General features: G+C 44.8%; 1 protein-coding gene across 1 annotated transcript; it reads left to right on the top strand.

Moving 5' to 3' along the window:
• The first annotated feature begins 98 nt into the window (after nt 1–98).
• sntb2 (syntrophin, beta 2) lies at nt 99–15,770 on the top strand. The gene is made up of 7 exons (XM_060061064.1): nt 99–1,081; nt 8,402–8,621; nt 9,342–9,552; nt 10,575–10,717; nt 11,154–11,350; nt 12,890–13,080; nt 13,436–15,770. Exons 1-7 carry the CDS (start codon nt 379–381, stop codon nt 13,526–13,528), a joined length of 1,758 nt encoding a protein of 585 aa, XP_059917047.1. The 5' UTR covers nt 99–378; the 3' UTR covers nt 13,529–15,770.
• The last annotated feature ends 116 nt before the right edge of the window (nt 15,771–15,886 follow it).

The raw sequence follows: 15,886 nt of genomic DNA, 5'->3' as shown, positions 1-15,886 counted from the left end.
ACTTCACTTGAGCAACATTGGATCTTTACTGTCACATATGGCCCCGCCTCTATCCTCATGAATAAGTAATCTACACATCTAAAGGTTGATTGGTTGATTCCATCTGTCATCTGGCTCCGATTTACTCTACATACCGACCTCAGTGCTTTAATTCAACAAACCCTCCCCATCGACCCATTGTAGACTCTCCTTTGCTCATTTTCGGGGACTGTTTTTTCCCTCTCTCTTCTGTTTTCTGCAAGCCGTACGTAAGTGGGTGTGTCGATCGGCCAGTGTAGCCTGGTTGGTGCTGCTTATGCGCACTCAGAAAAGAGGAAAAAGTTCATGGTGAGTTTAGTCTGAAACCCGCCCGCCTCTGAGTAGGCTAGCCGTCCCAGAATGGCTATTTGGACCAGAGCGGACAAAAACGGCCAACTGGATCTTTTGCTCCGGGACCGTTGGATCCGAGTGGCCGCCGAACTGACCCGTGAAACATTTACTCTAACGGCCGAAGCGGAGATAACCGCACATGGGTCCAATCATCTGGATTACAACTCCCCTGCAGGCCAACGGAATGGAATGTCAAACGGAAACGATTCGAACTTGGCTTCTGGAAACCCAAATCGAGGTCCCAACTCGCGCCAAGAGCCGTACCAGAACCACGATAGTCCGGGGCACGGAGCTAACACCCGCGGACAATACGGCAGCCCCTATGGTGTAAACAGCCCAAAGCAGTACCCAAATAACGGCGCAAACTCTGACTTTGGAAGCCCTGGGTCCAGTTATGGTAGTCCTGGGTCCAGTTTTAGTTCACGGCAAGGCGAAATTCCTATTAGTTTGGACGGTTCGACCGAAGCGGTGCGTAAAGTTCGAGTTGTCAAACAAGAGTCTGGCGGGTTGGGTATCAGCATCAAGGGCGGCAGGGAGAACAGAATGCCCATTCTCATTTCCAAGATCTTTCCCGGACTTGCAGCGGACCAGAGTCGGGCTCTCCGGGTGGGCGATGCGATCCTCTCCGTGAACGGCAATGACCTCCGTGAAGCTACGCATGATTTAGCGGTTCAGGCGCTTAAAAAGGCAGGAAAAGAGGTGACGCTCGAGGGTAAGTTGACCCACGCTACAGCGGGGATTTGCCAAGGCCGAGATTATACTCTCTCTCTCCCTCCGTTTCGGTTCCATTTATGTATGTTACGTTATGGGTTAACGTGAGAATAACTCGCCACCACAATTTTCATGTAGCCTACCAAATGAGTGGTGCCAGCATGGAGCCATTAGGCCCAATATAGCCAGTATAACGTCACGCACATTGCCCTCACGAGGGCACGGTGAACTTGTTTGAGACGCCCACTGACTGGAGAACATTTCAAAACATGTGTGGGTTCTTCGAGAATCGCTCACCTACAGGAATTGAGTATGGGTGCAGTGTTTTGTGTTGTTGCGGGTAATAGTTGGATCAATGCATGACAGCGAACTCTTAAACGTAAACAAGCATCCAGTCCACAACTGTTGACGTTATTTTGCAAAAATAGTGGGTGGGGCTTAATTGTGTCAACTGCATTGGAAATATAACAAAAAAAAATATTAACATTTTGATGCTTGCAGTTTCACTGATGTATCTAAAGGAGGGGACCAGAGAGGGACACCAGGAGGAGATAAAGGAAGTGGTTGAGTTAGATCATCATAGGGCAAGCAAACATTTACTAAGATGCAAGCACCAAAGTGTTTAGAGTAAACAAACAACCGACTTTCAAACGGACAAAATGGTACATCTCAATTCATTGGGGACTTAAAGTGTAATTTACCAGTGTAGCCTACATGATTTGTGTATCCTATTACTATTTTTGCTGAACCCATAGGTCTATCTGGATAGTAGCCTAATGTTACTTTGTGTTATTTGACGTGTCTACCAAGCAGTATAGGTGTCATTGATTAAACTACATATGCTGCAATGATGATTTGTGATGATTTATGCAATGATAGGTTATCAGAAGTGAACTATTTACTTATTTCAGTTTCCCGCTGTATTGGACAGGGATCCAAGCACTCGACTCGGATTGAAGGAATTTGCCAAGTGCCTGTCATTGTTAAATAGCTCACTCTCCAACTCTCTCCCATTAGCTTTTCCCTGTGTCTCCTACAGACGCACTTATTTGAACCAATGACCGCGGCTGGCCAAAACAAAGTGGTTGTTTTTCTTTCTAGACCTCATTGACGGGTACACGCAACACTCGAATACCCCGGATAGTCTGACAATTAGCTGATGTGTTCCACATTCCTGACCTTGTGACCTCAAAGTTCCTCAAAAAAAGGGAGAAAGGTCAAGAGTTGACATCTCCTACCAGGGAATCCCACATCTTGGACAACACTTGTGTTAGGTCCGATTCATATTCTGGGGTAACTGTGCCATAAACACAAGAGTTTCAAAGAAATCCCACGACAAGTTATTAAGCCGATACCATTATCCAAAGCTACTTGAATTAGGTGAATTCAGATACAGATCATTTAGGAGCTGGTCATGGGTGAGGGTCTTCTTGATGAATGATGTCTGCTGACATGTAAGGGAGTGAAACGGTGAACATGGAACCCTGTAACCGATCCACTGTCCTATATTAGAAATGTCCTACCTCAGAGAGAAGAAGGATGCAGGTTGGATGGTATTAGTAAGCTGGTGTGTCAAATCAGGAAATTGTTTGGTATTTATATTGCCCAAAAATAAAAAATGCGATAACGGCCTTCTACGCAGAAGAAGGTCATACCGTAGTATTTAGCATCTATTGCTTTAGCATGAGGCATTTATTTTGCAAGAATTGGGTTTCAGATTGTAGGGTTAGTTTCGCTTATTAAGTTTTGTTTTGTTTTGCTCATGTGACCGAGTTCAGTCACTAATCACATGTGCATTGGATGAGAGGCCGCAACCGAAGAAAAGAGGAACAAAATGCCACCATCAGCCAAAATGGCATCATCTATGTGTTGAATGTGGAGCCTCTTTCAGGGAGGAAGAGTGTAGAGTGGACCTTTCATTTGGAAGGATTGTGTTCTAGGACGGGCTTCATTTATTTATCCTTTTGTTTACCAGGAAGGTCCCATTGAGATGCAATATCTCTTCTTCCAGGGAGTCCTGGTCAAGATTAATACGTTGTAGTTCACAGCAAAGTTGGAAGGAGGGAGTTTTAAACAGTCCTTTTTTTGCAGAACCTCCTAGAGAGTAGGAGGAGTTGGCTGCGGCTAGTGTCATTCTTCCCCTGAAAAACAAATGCATGCATGGAATAAAACTGCTGCTGACTTGCCTCGCGTCCTGCGGCAGACACGCAGAGAAGCCGTCCATAATGGCCAGTGTGTTCAAACGATCGGGTAAAGCAACAGCATTCTGTCCCTGTGTTGTCCTAATGGGCGAGCCAACCTGATGGTCAGGGGTAACTGGAGACACAGGAACCAGCCCGTTGTGACAGTAATTGGAGGCACAAGAAGAGAAAATGAGAGGGAGGTGGTGGGGGGGGGATGTTGGGGGGAGGGGGGGGGGGGACACAAACGCAGACAAAGAAGTCATTGACTGAAACGGGGACAGTCCTGGATTGGGAAAACGGTGCTGTGTTGCTTTTGTTTTTGGAAAGGCCAAGGCTTTGCTGAGCATGTTGCTTTTTCTATCCCCTTGTCTCGTCTCCATTCACTCCGCTTAGCAGAGTCGAAGATCATGAGTCTGCATAAAGCTGCAAATAGCTCGGGAGAGTGTATATCAGTCGGGGACTCACTCTTAACCCATATCAGCACAAAGAGTCCCCTGGTTACAGCCCAGTAATCACGGCCACATATATCCACTGAACTCTCTCCGGCTCATATAACTCGTTAACACTTGGGTTCTGGTGCACATAGCCTCGTTACCCTGATTGGTTGTTTATAGTACGAGACAAAATTAGAGACAAAAAAATCGATTTGTTTCCTCTTAAATTACCAACTCCTCTTTTTGTGCTTTTGTGTAGGTAGATGTTGTGCGTTACGTTTAGGCTCTACCGCTTGTATGTGTGTAAATGCAATATATTGCATGTGTTCAAGCAAGAAGGATTTATAAACACAAACCAAATGACAGATGCCTGTCCTTTAACCATCATTATGACTTGCTGCTCCATCTGGAATAATCTACATTCAGGATCCATGATTTGTACGAAATCCATCTGTCTTTTTTTTGATTAAACAGGATTCCGGAATCATGCAAACATCGTTGCAAGACATATAAATGATGGCTATGGTGTCATTTAGCTAGGTTGAAATCAATGAGCTCAGGAATATCCTTGTGCATTGAAAGTCTTTCTCAGAGACTATTCCACTGCTGAAGGAGCAGAGGGACTAAAAGCTTTCTCTCTCTCTCCCGTCTCGGCCCGAGCATTAGCGACTGACGGCAGGACTACATCATGAGATTCTAGGGTGTAATCACATCCACATCCCTGCGATATGAGAGTGCAGATGTGTGTGGACCTGCATTAAGACAGATTTTATGATGGGCTGTGGATATATGCTTCAGGATAGCCCACCAACTGCTCGGGTATGGTGGGGCAGTATAATGCACTATTGATGCCAGCTGCAGAACGGGACTTTTGAACTTGAAAAGGTTATTGTATTACGCTTGTTTCAGCCGTATGTGTGATTTGTCTGTGAGCTTTGAAGCTGTGTGTGTGTGTGTGTGTGTGTGTGTGTGTGTGTGTGTGTGTGTGTGTGTGTGTGTGTGTGTGTTTTTAATATAAAGCTGCATGGCTGAATCAGCGCTGTACTTGCACCTACTGACAGATGCCAGCCCTTTGCTCGGCATTATGACCATCTGCTCCTTCTGGAATAATCTACACTCGGGATCAAGGTAGCTGTTGGAGTCATCCAGCCATCATTATTTATTGTAGAACTCCAGTTGAATTTCACATTGTATCTTGGTGCCCGCAGTCCAAACATGGCTGTATTTGAGCCTTGCCTAAAAGGATGATATAGGCAAGGCTCAAACACACGGTTGTGTTTGAGCCTTGCCTGTAGGCAGAGAACAGATCTGTTACCTTCCTCCAGCTTTCTTCCTTTTCTCAGTCTTTTGCTAGAGATCTTCCTTGCCCATGTGCGGGTACGGGGATAGAGTTCCAATCCAGCTCGCTGTGGTTCTATGGGGCCTTTTACTTGGCCTTTAATTGGGTTGAAGGCCCTGTGTAAATAAACTGCAACACGGAACCTAGCGGACCTTGTGTCCGTGAAGCGGCTTTGGGCCAAGTGTGCACACATGCGTAAACTTCAACTTGACCCCTGGAATCTCCTCCCTCCAACACGCATGCGCGCACATGAAGGCATGCACGCACATGCATGCACGCACACAGTATGCACAATCACAGCGCTCCCAACACATTGTTCTCATTAGGGGTCTGGCAGCCGCACGGGTGGGGGCAGGTATGGGAAGAGAGAAGGACTATAAGGGGTGGAGGGGTTAGCAGAATTCTGCGGACATAAGAAAGGCTCAGAGAACAGAAAGAGGAGAGAGGATCCAACCCAGGGAAAGGCGAGGGGGGAGGAGGGGAGCTGGAGGTGTTGGCCAAACCACCAGGGGAAATGGATGGCCTGATTGACTGACATACTGCCCTGTCAGCATTTTGAACCATACTGTAACATTATTCTGTTTGGTTTATTGCTATGTGTGTGTGGGTTTATGTGCGTGTGTGTGGTGAAGGACGAACGGGAAAGCTGAACATGGCCGGTCACCACAACCAACAACCCGTAAATGAATGTTGAGGCCCATTCCACCATGTAGCTGCCTTCTAGCATATCCTCCCTTCCTCTCTCTTTACTTAGTACATTTTGTATGGGTTTTGAATCATTTTGTTGTTTTACTCTTCGGTTTTTCCTTGCTGTGGTAGTTGAAGTATGAGGGGAGCTGCATGTACACTCGCGCACACGCTAGCACAGAGTTGATAGTCCTCTGTGTGCAGACCTACTTAGCTTCAGAAATGGAACCAAAATGGAAGGCCTGGTGGACCTAATGGTATCTTTAAACGGCAATTGAGGGGACGCACACACACAAACGCACAAGACAGGGAACTCAGCCTTTGTGCTGACAGGAAACTCCAAGCAAACTCAAATGAATGGAAATCCCCCAGTGGTAGTGGCGGTAGCGTCCAAATAGTTGAGGGAGGTGCACAGGGGGCCGGACAGACAGACTGACGGCACAGTGGGGCCTGAGGATCTTCACCAACACCGAAAAGACTGGGAAGAAAAATAACGACTTTGAAGAAAAATGGACTTTGATTATTTCCAGATGTGAAAGCCTGGAAAACACGCAAAAAGGCAGATAGAAGAAAAAGACCCATATCAATCCTGTGGCCTTCGTGGCATATTAAATAATGTTCCAGTCATTGAGGTTAATAATTATCCAGCTGTGTTTACTTGTTGGGATGACATTGAATAAAGCCAACGTTAGAGAATGTTTGGCACAGGTCAGGTTTACCAAGTCTCGGCGATCTACAAAAAAAATAAGCAATGCAGGGACATACCCCAGTGCTAGTGGTTCCAGGGGTGAGTGGCATGGCCATCCTTCTCTTTTCCGTCCGATCTCGTAAGAAACGAGATTATGAAGTGTAACACCTTCAAAAAAAATAATTATTGTGGATTAGTCGCAGATGAGGAGGCCTCGTTATTTAATTTACTCTTTGCAATGAGGAAGTGTGTTTACATTGTTGCAAACTTAGTCCATCTAGGAGTAGCATTGTTCGTTAGAATAGCCGCAGACTTATTGTGCCAAATTTCCATAGTAATTTCCATAGTAACGGCAGTGGTCATCATCCTAGCAGTGAAACTAGGAGTCAGGGCTATGGCTCTGCTACTCACTGTTGTAGCAGCTACTCTGTCAGCGTGACAACAACCGATATTCAGCATACAAATATGATGTGGCTTGAAAACACATTAGTTTAACATCTTCCTAAGTAAATCTGTTAATTCATTGACAGTGACACATGCTTGTGGCCATGGACTAAATAGCTGTCATTGCCACACACACACACACGTGTGAACGCTGTTTCCTTTAATCAAAACCGCTTGCACATGCAGCACTGATGGTATGTGTGTGTGCGACTGACCAGTGTGTTAAGGGAGGTCAGGGGATGACGTTTAGATTATTGGCCCGTGGCCACATAATACTTCCAGCAGTGTTTTAAGCTGTGCGTCATGCACTTAATGTAACATCGTTAAGCAGCATGCAAAGACGCAGTACCCAGGTTTATATATAGCGCTCATGCCTCTCGCTGTTTTTTTTTCTCTCTCGCATTGCTACTGATAACTGATAAAGCAAATGCACAGCCTCTGTCACAAGTGCACACATGCACTTTTACTGTCCCTTTTTCAAATTTCTGCCGTGCTCACACACACACACACACACACATAAGCACCCCTTAAATTGGTTGCCTTAAGACTAGAACTAGAACCATTTAAGTCCACAAACCTTCACAGTCTGCATTCAAGAATGACCTCACCGTCTCATAGCCTGGTCTCGGATTTCAGACAGAGTAGACTAACCCAGCGGGCCAAGACTTTCTCTCTTACTCTCCCTCACACGCACGCACGGCGCACATGCTCACCCACACACACAGGGTTTAGAGAGGGAGAAAGTGTTAGAGAGGAATCGGTGTGTGTGTGTGTGTGTGCGTGAAGGAGAGCATGTGTGGCGGCTGTGGTTTGTCAGAGCGGATGTTGGATTGGTTGAACGGACCACGGGAAACCAAGTTTGGAAACTTAGATGTGTTATATCGAAGCAGGGTCCATTCTTCTGCATAACTGAGGCAGGGCCAAGTCTTCTGCAGCTGTAGCGCCAAGTTGTTTTTCCACGTACACTCCCCACAGAGGACCACTTTATCTTTTTAGAACCTAATAGTGAGTTCCGGGTCAGCAGGCTTATTCTGTCCTTCTGAGGACCATTTTGTTTTTAAAGGACGGCATTTTCTAAAGCTTGCTAATGATGTTAAAAAAAAATCTGACCTAGAACTGTTGCAGTTACGAAAGGGCGCAAATTCCATTGTTGACCCCCTTTCGCAAAATCATTAAAATCATATTAAGATTTTCCAAATACTGAGGTAATTTTAAGCCAATCTTTCATGGACCACAGCAAAAAACCCGTATGATGCAGGCCTAAAGTTGCAGCAGGGGAAAATAGTTGAAGGACAATCCAATTTTCTTTAATTTCTAATTATTTAATATCTTATTATTTTTTAATTGATTGTTTCATTATATTTCTGGCCTTGTGTATTGCACTTATTATGTATATTCAATCATTTACCAGCGCAGGTATTAGTATGAAATCAGCAAAAAATGTTTCAAACTGGGGTCAGCCACCATCTCCATCTGCTCCCACATAAAAAAGTCCCCCTTGCCAGCTGTATCTCACTGTGTGTCCCTCTGTCCCCCCTGCCAACAGTGAAGTACATCCGCGAGGTGTCGCCGCTGTTCAAGAAGCCGTCCCTGGTGGCCGACCTGCCGTGGGATGGCGTCCGCCCGCAGTCGCCCAGCTGTAGCGGCAGCGAGGACTCCGGCTCTCCCAAGCACAGCAGCTCCTCCGGCCCCCGGGACAGGAAGGTGATCGGCCTCAAGATGTGCTTCATCAGCAGGAACCTCACCATGCCCGACCTGGAGAACAGGTCTGAGATCCTACCGCGTGTGTGTGTGCGCGTGTGTGTGTGTGTGTGTGTGTGTGTGTGCTGCAAATGCCTGCATATGTGGGCGTGTAGGTGTGGCAGGATGCAGGCATTTGCATCGACAGTGATCTCGGACACAGCAATTGTACTTTGTTGTAGCAGAGCTACAGTGTACTTCTGTACTTCTACAGAGGCCAGACTACGCAGTGTTGATTTGGAACCTTTGCAGACCCTTCTCTATCGTTAATGCCGCTGGCCAAGGTTGTGTTTTCCATGTACACTTTTACAGATCTCCGCCTCCAGCAACATGATTGGTCAGGAGAAATATGAAGCGAAAGAACGTGAAACTCGCGATTAAACCATATTTTAAGTCGTCTGCCATCATGCTTTAGATTTCCTTAGATCGCTTTCAATGTTTTCGATTTGGTATTTTGTATATTTCATAGATAAATTTCTTTCATTCATTACATTTATGTTACATTTATTGAAAATTAATTACTTAAACCTGCAGTATAAACTTTTCTACTGCAGTTATTTACTTCCTAAAATAATGTCTGAACTACAAAGTCTCCCAACACTAAAAGGTGTCCATCCACCAGTTCATCCATCCAGGGAATCTTGACCTGTAGCTGCAACTCAAGGCAAGCCCATGACGGCAGGACGGACGCAGTGCAGCTTTAGCGTCATGTGTCCAGGGTCTCACGGCTCTCCTCTGCGCTGCAGGCTGCTGGAGCTGCACTCCCCCGACGGGCAGCACACGCTGGTGCTGCGCTGCAAGGACGCGCCCACCGCCAACTCCTGGTTCACCGCCATCCACACCAACATCGCCGCGCTGCTCCCGCACGTGTTGGCCCACATCAACGCCTACCTGGGGGCCACGGTCGCCTCCTCCTCTCACCCCCACCTCAAGCACATCGGCTGGATGGCCGAACAGGTAACCCCTCCTCCTCCTCCTCCTCCTCTTCCTCTTCCTCTTCCTCCCGTTCCTTTTACTAGGTTTCCTTCTTGGTACCAAAATAAACACAGAAAAACAAAGGGTAGGGTATATTGCAGCTCCTGCAGAGAAATATTGATAACAAAAAACCTTTAAATAGTCAATAATTAAAATATTCACTAATGGTTCCAGGCCATTCATAACTATGTATCATTTAAATGTCTATCTTCCTTCGACATTTATCGTTTCAAATCCTGGAGACAGCTGGCATTCCCATAACGTAATGGAATTCATCGGGTGTAGCAGCATTGGCAGGACTGTGATAGCGCATGACTTTGTATTTCTTCTGGAAAAAACATATTCCAAACTTGTCTAAGGCAAGCCCAAAATACATAAACGTTGCAAGTCCTTAGCACTTTGCAGCATTTGCCAGGGTCAACTTATGAACCATTTGGAAAATAAGGAATGGGGAATACAAGTCATGGCAACAGTGCTGCTGTGTTGGGTGAGTGCGATGTGCGATGTGGGACGTGTGGAGTTGTGTGGGTTTGTAGTTACCGAGGTGAGCTGCTGCTCTTGGTTTTAAACAGGAAGCACTCCAAAAAAGACCTGGAGGAGTTTACATTCCATTGAATACTTCCTCTTAGCCCACCTACTTAAGCTGTCAGCCTTACCAACACAACCCTGGGATTTAGTTGCGCACACACACACACACACACACACACACACACACACACACACACACACACACACACACACACACACACACACACACACACACACACACACACACACACACACACACACACACACACACACGGTACCGCCCTCATGTCTTCATCACACTCACCTTTGGACACACACACACGAAAGCATGCAGGCACGCGCATGGACACGCACTAAAGAGTTCTGACTCTGCATAAAGAGGCCATGGTGGATGACTCACGGTAAGCAAACAGATGGTTCCTGATAGCCACCTCTCGTGTGTGTGTGTGTGTGTGTGGTGTGCCCGGCTCCTAAAGGTCCAGCTGGAGGGTGGGCGGCAGCAGTTCAGGCCAATCGTCATGGCGCTGACGGAGAAGGACATCTTGCTGTTTGAGTCGGTGCCTTGGAGTCGAGAGTCCTGGTCCACGCCGCTCCTCACTCACCCACTGCTGGCCACCAGGTGAAGACCCTCGCCGCCCGCGGCCTTAGGAAGGGACGAGACGGAGACCAGCTGATTCTGGCTAAAGAAAGCACCAGATGTGATAATAGATTGATCATGAAGACATTAATAATGGAATATCTATTTAGGATAGCAGCAGAGAAATGCTCATAATCACTTGAGTGTTTCTCTCTAACCCTGCCCCCTCGTGGTATATTTCCCTGGCCTCACTTGCCCTTCACAGTGGAATCTGATCTCTCTCTCTCTCTCTCTCTCTCTCTCTCTCTCTCTCTCTCTCTCTCTCTCTCTCTCTCTCTCTCTCTCTCTCTCTCTCTCTCTCTCTCTCTCTCTCTCTCTCTCTCTCTCTCTCTCTCTCTCTCTCTCTCTCTCTCTCTCTCTCTCTCTCTCTCTCTCTCTCTCTCTCTCTCTCTCTCTCTCTCTCTCTCTCTCTCTTCAGGCTGGTCCATTCAGGCAGTGCCCGGAGCTCCCCTGCCCAGGGGGCTGAACTGGTGTTTGCCACGCGGACGGGCACCGGCCGGGGCATCGAGTCCCACCTCTTCCGGGTGGAGACCCACTGGGACCTGTCGTCATGGACACGGGCCCTGGTGCAGGGGGGCCACGCCGCCGCTGAGCTCATCAAGGAAGTGTCCATTGGTGAGCACAACCTGTGTGTGCATTTGCACGTTTGTGTCCTGGTGCTATTCAATAGGCTACGTGTGTGTGTATAAATAGAAGCCGTTATGTTCCAGTCCACACCCACCTTTCACGAAGTGAACAGCATCCTCTGGCTCTTATGCCTTCTGATGAAGCCTCTAGTCCATCTTATTGCCTATGCTTTCCTCTGAGGGGGGGGCGGTGCATGTGCTGACACTGTAATGTGGTCTGTTAATGCATCCGGGTCAAAATCCATTATCAATAGAAACAAATAGGACTGCCTAACATAGGATATTTTAAATGAAACCACATAACATGAGACACTCAAAACTCTGATGTTTCAGCTTTCCCAAAAATGACAAATATGACTGCATTGTACTAGCTGAATAACCAGTGCTACGTTCGTTTGGTTGGCTGGTTAATGTTTTATTAGTGGAAAATATCCCTTTCCTGTCACTAAGGCCTCCTGGCTGTGTGTGTGTGTGTGTGTGTGTGTGTGTGTGTGTGTGTGTGTGTGTGTGTGTGTGTGTGTGTGTGTGTGTGTGTGTGTGTGTGTGTGTGTGTGTGTGTGTGTGTGTGTGTGTGTGTGTGTGTGTGTGTGTGTGTTATTTTAGTGGCTAAGTACTGTTATATATCTTTCCTTGTATGCAGAGGACAGGAAATGGGATTGCTTGCGTGTATGGAGGGTTATATATGTATACAGATTTAAAATGTGTTGTTGAATAAGTTGTATATTGGTGGAACCATATGTGTACCCACTCACAGGGTTATCTCCACTGTTTGTGTTTGCACTGAGCTAGATACATACTGCTTAGATTATTAATAGGAAATCTCTAATTTAGATCATATTTGCAATAAACATAAGCTGTTCAATGGGAGTTGAACTACATTGCTGTGCTAGCTTTCTACACCAATAAGGGCTTCATAACGGATGGAAACTAAACTCTTGTTCCGTCATGTTTGCAAATCATATTGAATCATAGATAAGAAAGGCTCTAATAGCCTGTTTTTAACTTAAGGGAAACTACATTATGCTCGCAAGAAGTTTTGTATGTTATATTTGGAAAGAATCCATAGGTTCATATTTTGGTCTATTAGGTATATTGTGGTTAATTGGTTAATATCAGTCATGTGTGCTGCTGCAAACCCTCCCCATGGGATGTGTGGTCATGACTCAGAAAAGTGCTGAAATATAATTGGCAACAATAAGAAGCGCCCCGGGGCCAGATAATGTTTCTACACAATGGTTGTGTTGCAGAGAAAACAATGGTCCAAAAGATTTGGTTCTCTTTCTTCTATTTTAACCACTTCCCTCTCATTACCTCTGAACACAGAGGGAGGAGAGGAGGATTCAGACTGACTGTAAATGCAGTCAGCCTGTTCTGCAATCACAGTTGTTGTTTTTTTGACCGGTCTCTCTCTGTCTTTCTCTTTCTCTTTCTTTCAAGCCAAACGATAAGCACACCAACCTTCTTCTTTTTTTTTACCAGCTGCCGCCGTACACTATTTTAAAGCTCCTCTGTCTCGTTCCCCACTCAGGTTGCACCCTGAGCAGCCAAGACGTGCGCCTGACCCTGCACTACGAGAAGGGGTTCACGGTGATGCGGGAGCCGTCGGACCCCGGCGGGGGTGCCGTGCTGTACAGGTACCCCTTTGAGAAGCTCAGGATGTCGGCTGACGACGGGGTCCGCAACCTTTACCTGGACTTTGGGGGTCCGGAGGGAGAAATGGTACGTCTAACTCAGAACCAGGCCTATCTTTTCACTGCTATAGGGGGATGCTCTGCTTCCCCAACTGCTTGCAGTTTTTTATTGAACTTGGTAAACAAAACATAAGAGCACGAGGTGAAGTCCATGGAGGATGACAACAAGCAAGGAGAACATGTCTTTAAAAAAACAAAAGAATCGGCTGCAACATTATATAACATCTACAACTTGAAGTTGTTGATAAAGTCCCATAGTGTTGCAGTCTGTATGATGTTGACATTACCAATACCCAACATAACCCCGTACTCTGTTCATCCTTGTCTTTCCATCTTGCCACCCATTGAATCCCACCCCCTCTTCCTTCTGTTTCACCCTTCAGGTGTTTGACCTCCACTCCGGGCCGAAGCCAGTCGTGTTTGTCCTCCACTCATTCCTATCGGCCAAGCTGACGCGCATGGGCCTGCTGACGTAAGATAGCCTCGACCAGGTCAGCCGACAACCATCCTGGGGTAGTGAGCCCCCCTCCCCGCCCCAAAACAAATGAAATATTATCTATAAATATTTTTTTAAACCTACATAGTGTACAGAGGCATCGGAAGAGGCATCGGAGAAGCTAAGTTTGTGTGAATTGCTGATCTATGAGTCAATGTTTGTCTAAAGAGAAAAAAAGTGCCTTCTCTTCCATCCTTTGGCTTTGAACTGCTGGTATACTGCCACTGGCAAGGTCAGGGAACCATAAGTGATACTTGTAGGGTTGGGTGCTGCTTGGGCACTCCAGACAGGAACAACGTTCATGTTTTTATAGATCTGTTTCACGTAAGATGACATTATGTAGGGAGTAGGAACCAAATGGTGGTAGAAACTAAAGAGCTGTTCAGAAAAGATTCCGTAAAGCCTTTGAGGTAATATTAGGAAAACAATGTGGACAGCGTCGTTTAAAAATGTGTTCAGCACCACTCAAAATTATGCAGGAAAAGGACTATGTCAGATAATTTTGATATGGAACCGGTTTTGAACAGTTTGTTAATGTTTCATTTATGCCTAGAATTCCAGTAAAGCCTTTGATAGCGGGCAGTTTCTCAGTACATCGTTTCTGTCTCTGCTAGATCATGTGTACAATGAGAGAGAGAGTGAGAAAAAAAAGGTTTGTGTATATTGTATGTTTGCTTTTATAGATTTTGCATGCAGATTGATGATCTTGTGAGTGAGTGTTTTTTACATTGGCACTTTTACTTGCGTGAAAGTATTTTAATACTTCTGTGCATGGGTTGTTAAACACTCAATTTTTTACCACATTATCCTAAACTACTGGTGTGATTTGGATTGCCAACAGTGCCTTTTTCCATTCAGTCAATTTTGATAATTTTTAAGAATTCCTTTGTTTTTACCATCAATTTGACACAACTATACACGCTTTTGAAATGCAACACAGCAATCGTATAACTCTCACTATGTACATATGTATCTTTGTTTTAATTGTGTATGTTTCCTTTATCTGTACAAATGTATGCCATATGTAAGCATGACTTCATGATATCTTACTTAAAATGAACTCTGCTGAGATTATAATTCCTTTAAACCTTAAGCGCAGTATTTCATAAAGAATATATATTTTATCAATCGCATTCCAAGGGTAATCTTGCTTATGCTGTAGAAAATGCTAAACAAAGATGCTTAAGGATATTTGCAGTTCAACATTTATTGTCAATGCTAATTTACACATTTATTTCTACTGCATGACAATCCAATGCAGAACGCAGCCTCACCTTAAAACTATTTATAGATTATAATCAAACAAATAAGACTTCTCCAAGAGAAGTATTGCTCAGAAGCAATTATCATTCCTCTTTGTTTCCAAAAGGCATAACTTGCCCCTGAACTGCATATAACTGTATTTATTTTATTCCATTTTGATATCATTTGATAACCTGTACCTTCTTTGAATTCTGCTATTTTGTTGTCTGTTACAAGACCTGAATTGTGAAGTGGAACTCAGCTTGAATGTAGATAAACTCAACCCATGGCCCCCACATTGACCCTCAGTTAATGTTTCCTATTGTCCTAATATCATTATCTTCTTTGTAGACATTCTGTGTCCTTCATATTTCATGCAAAGGTACAATAATATGTCCAATTTTATCTGGACATACATGACTAGTCCATCAGATACAATAATCTTAAGTAAAGTCTAAAATGCTCGGCATAATCTCACTTATTTAAGGCATCTTAGATCTACATTACTGCCACCAATTATGTTACATATTTTTTTCTGAAATTTACACGGAACTCTACACTAGTGATTGTAGTTCACTTGTATTTAACTCAGAGATAACATTTATATTAGAATCAGGGCATTAACATCTTCCTCTGCCCCTGGTAACAAGTCTAAGGCTTTCACTTGTGACTGCTTTGACACCCAAGCCAATCAATTAATTTAAACTGGTGACTATATGATTTTCCAATGATCCTTTCTAAATGCAAAGCAATGCTTCAGATAATGGAATCCAAACCAAAGTTGTTGCGTGCAACAAAATCACCTTGCAGTAAGCGCCAGAAGCTAAATGTGTGCTGCTGCAAATATTTTTATTATGCAACGTAGACTTATTTTAGAAAGAAGTACCATCTTTTTCTGGCAACCATTATCGAATGTATGATATAATTGTTACAACTTCAAATGTAGATACATAGATACTAATAAAACGATTAAAAAAAGATCAGCGAGTGTTTTTATTCAAGATGTATAGTATACATTTTTATTTTGAATTTAAAAAAGTTTAATCTAATATGAAAACATAACGTGTCCGCTGGGTGGCAGCACCCGTTTGATATC

This window comes from Gadus macrocephalus, chromosome 9 (assembly GCF_031168955.1).
Source record: "Gadus macrocephalus chromosome 9, ASM3116895v1".
NCBI lineage: Eukaryota > Metazoa > Chordata > Actinopteri > Gadiformes > Gadidae > Gadus > Gadus macrocephalus.
This window is presented reverse-complemented; position numbering and strand designations above follow the sequence as displayed.

Coding starts and splice junctions, on each gene's coding strand:
- sntb2 (XM_060061064.1), top strand. CDS start 379: ATGGCTATTTGGACCAGAGCGGACAAAAACGGCCAACTGGATCTTTTG. Junction 9,553..10,574: donor TCGGCTGGATGGCCGAACAG/GTAACCCCTCCT, acceptor CGGCTCCTAAAG/GTCCAGCTGGAGGGTGGGCG. Junction 11,351..12,889: donor CATCAAGGAAGTGTCCATTG/GTGAGCACAACC, acceptor TTCCCCACTCAG/GTTGCACCCTGAGCAGCCAA.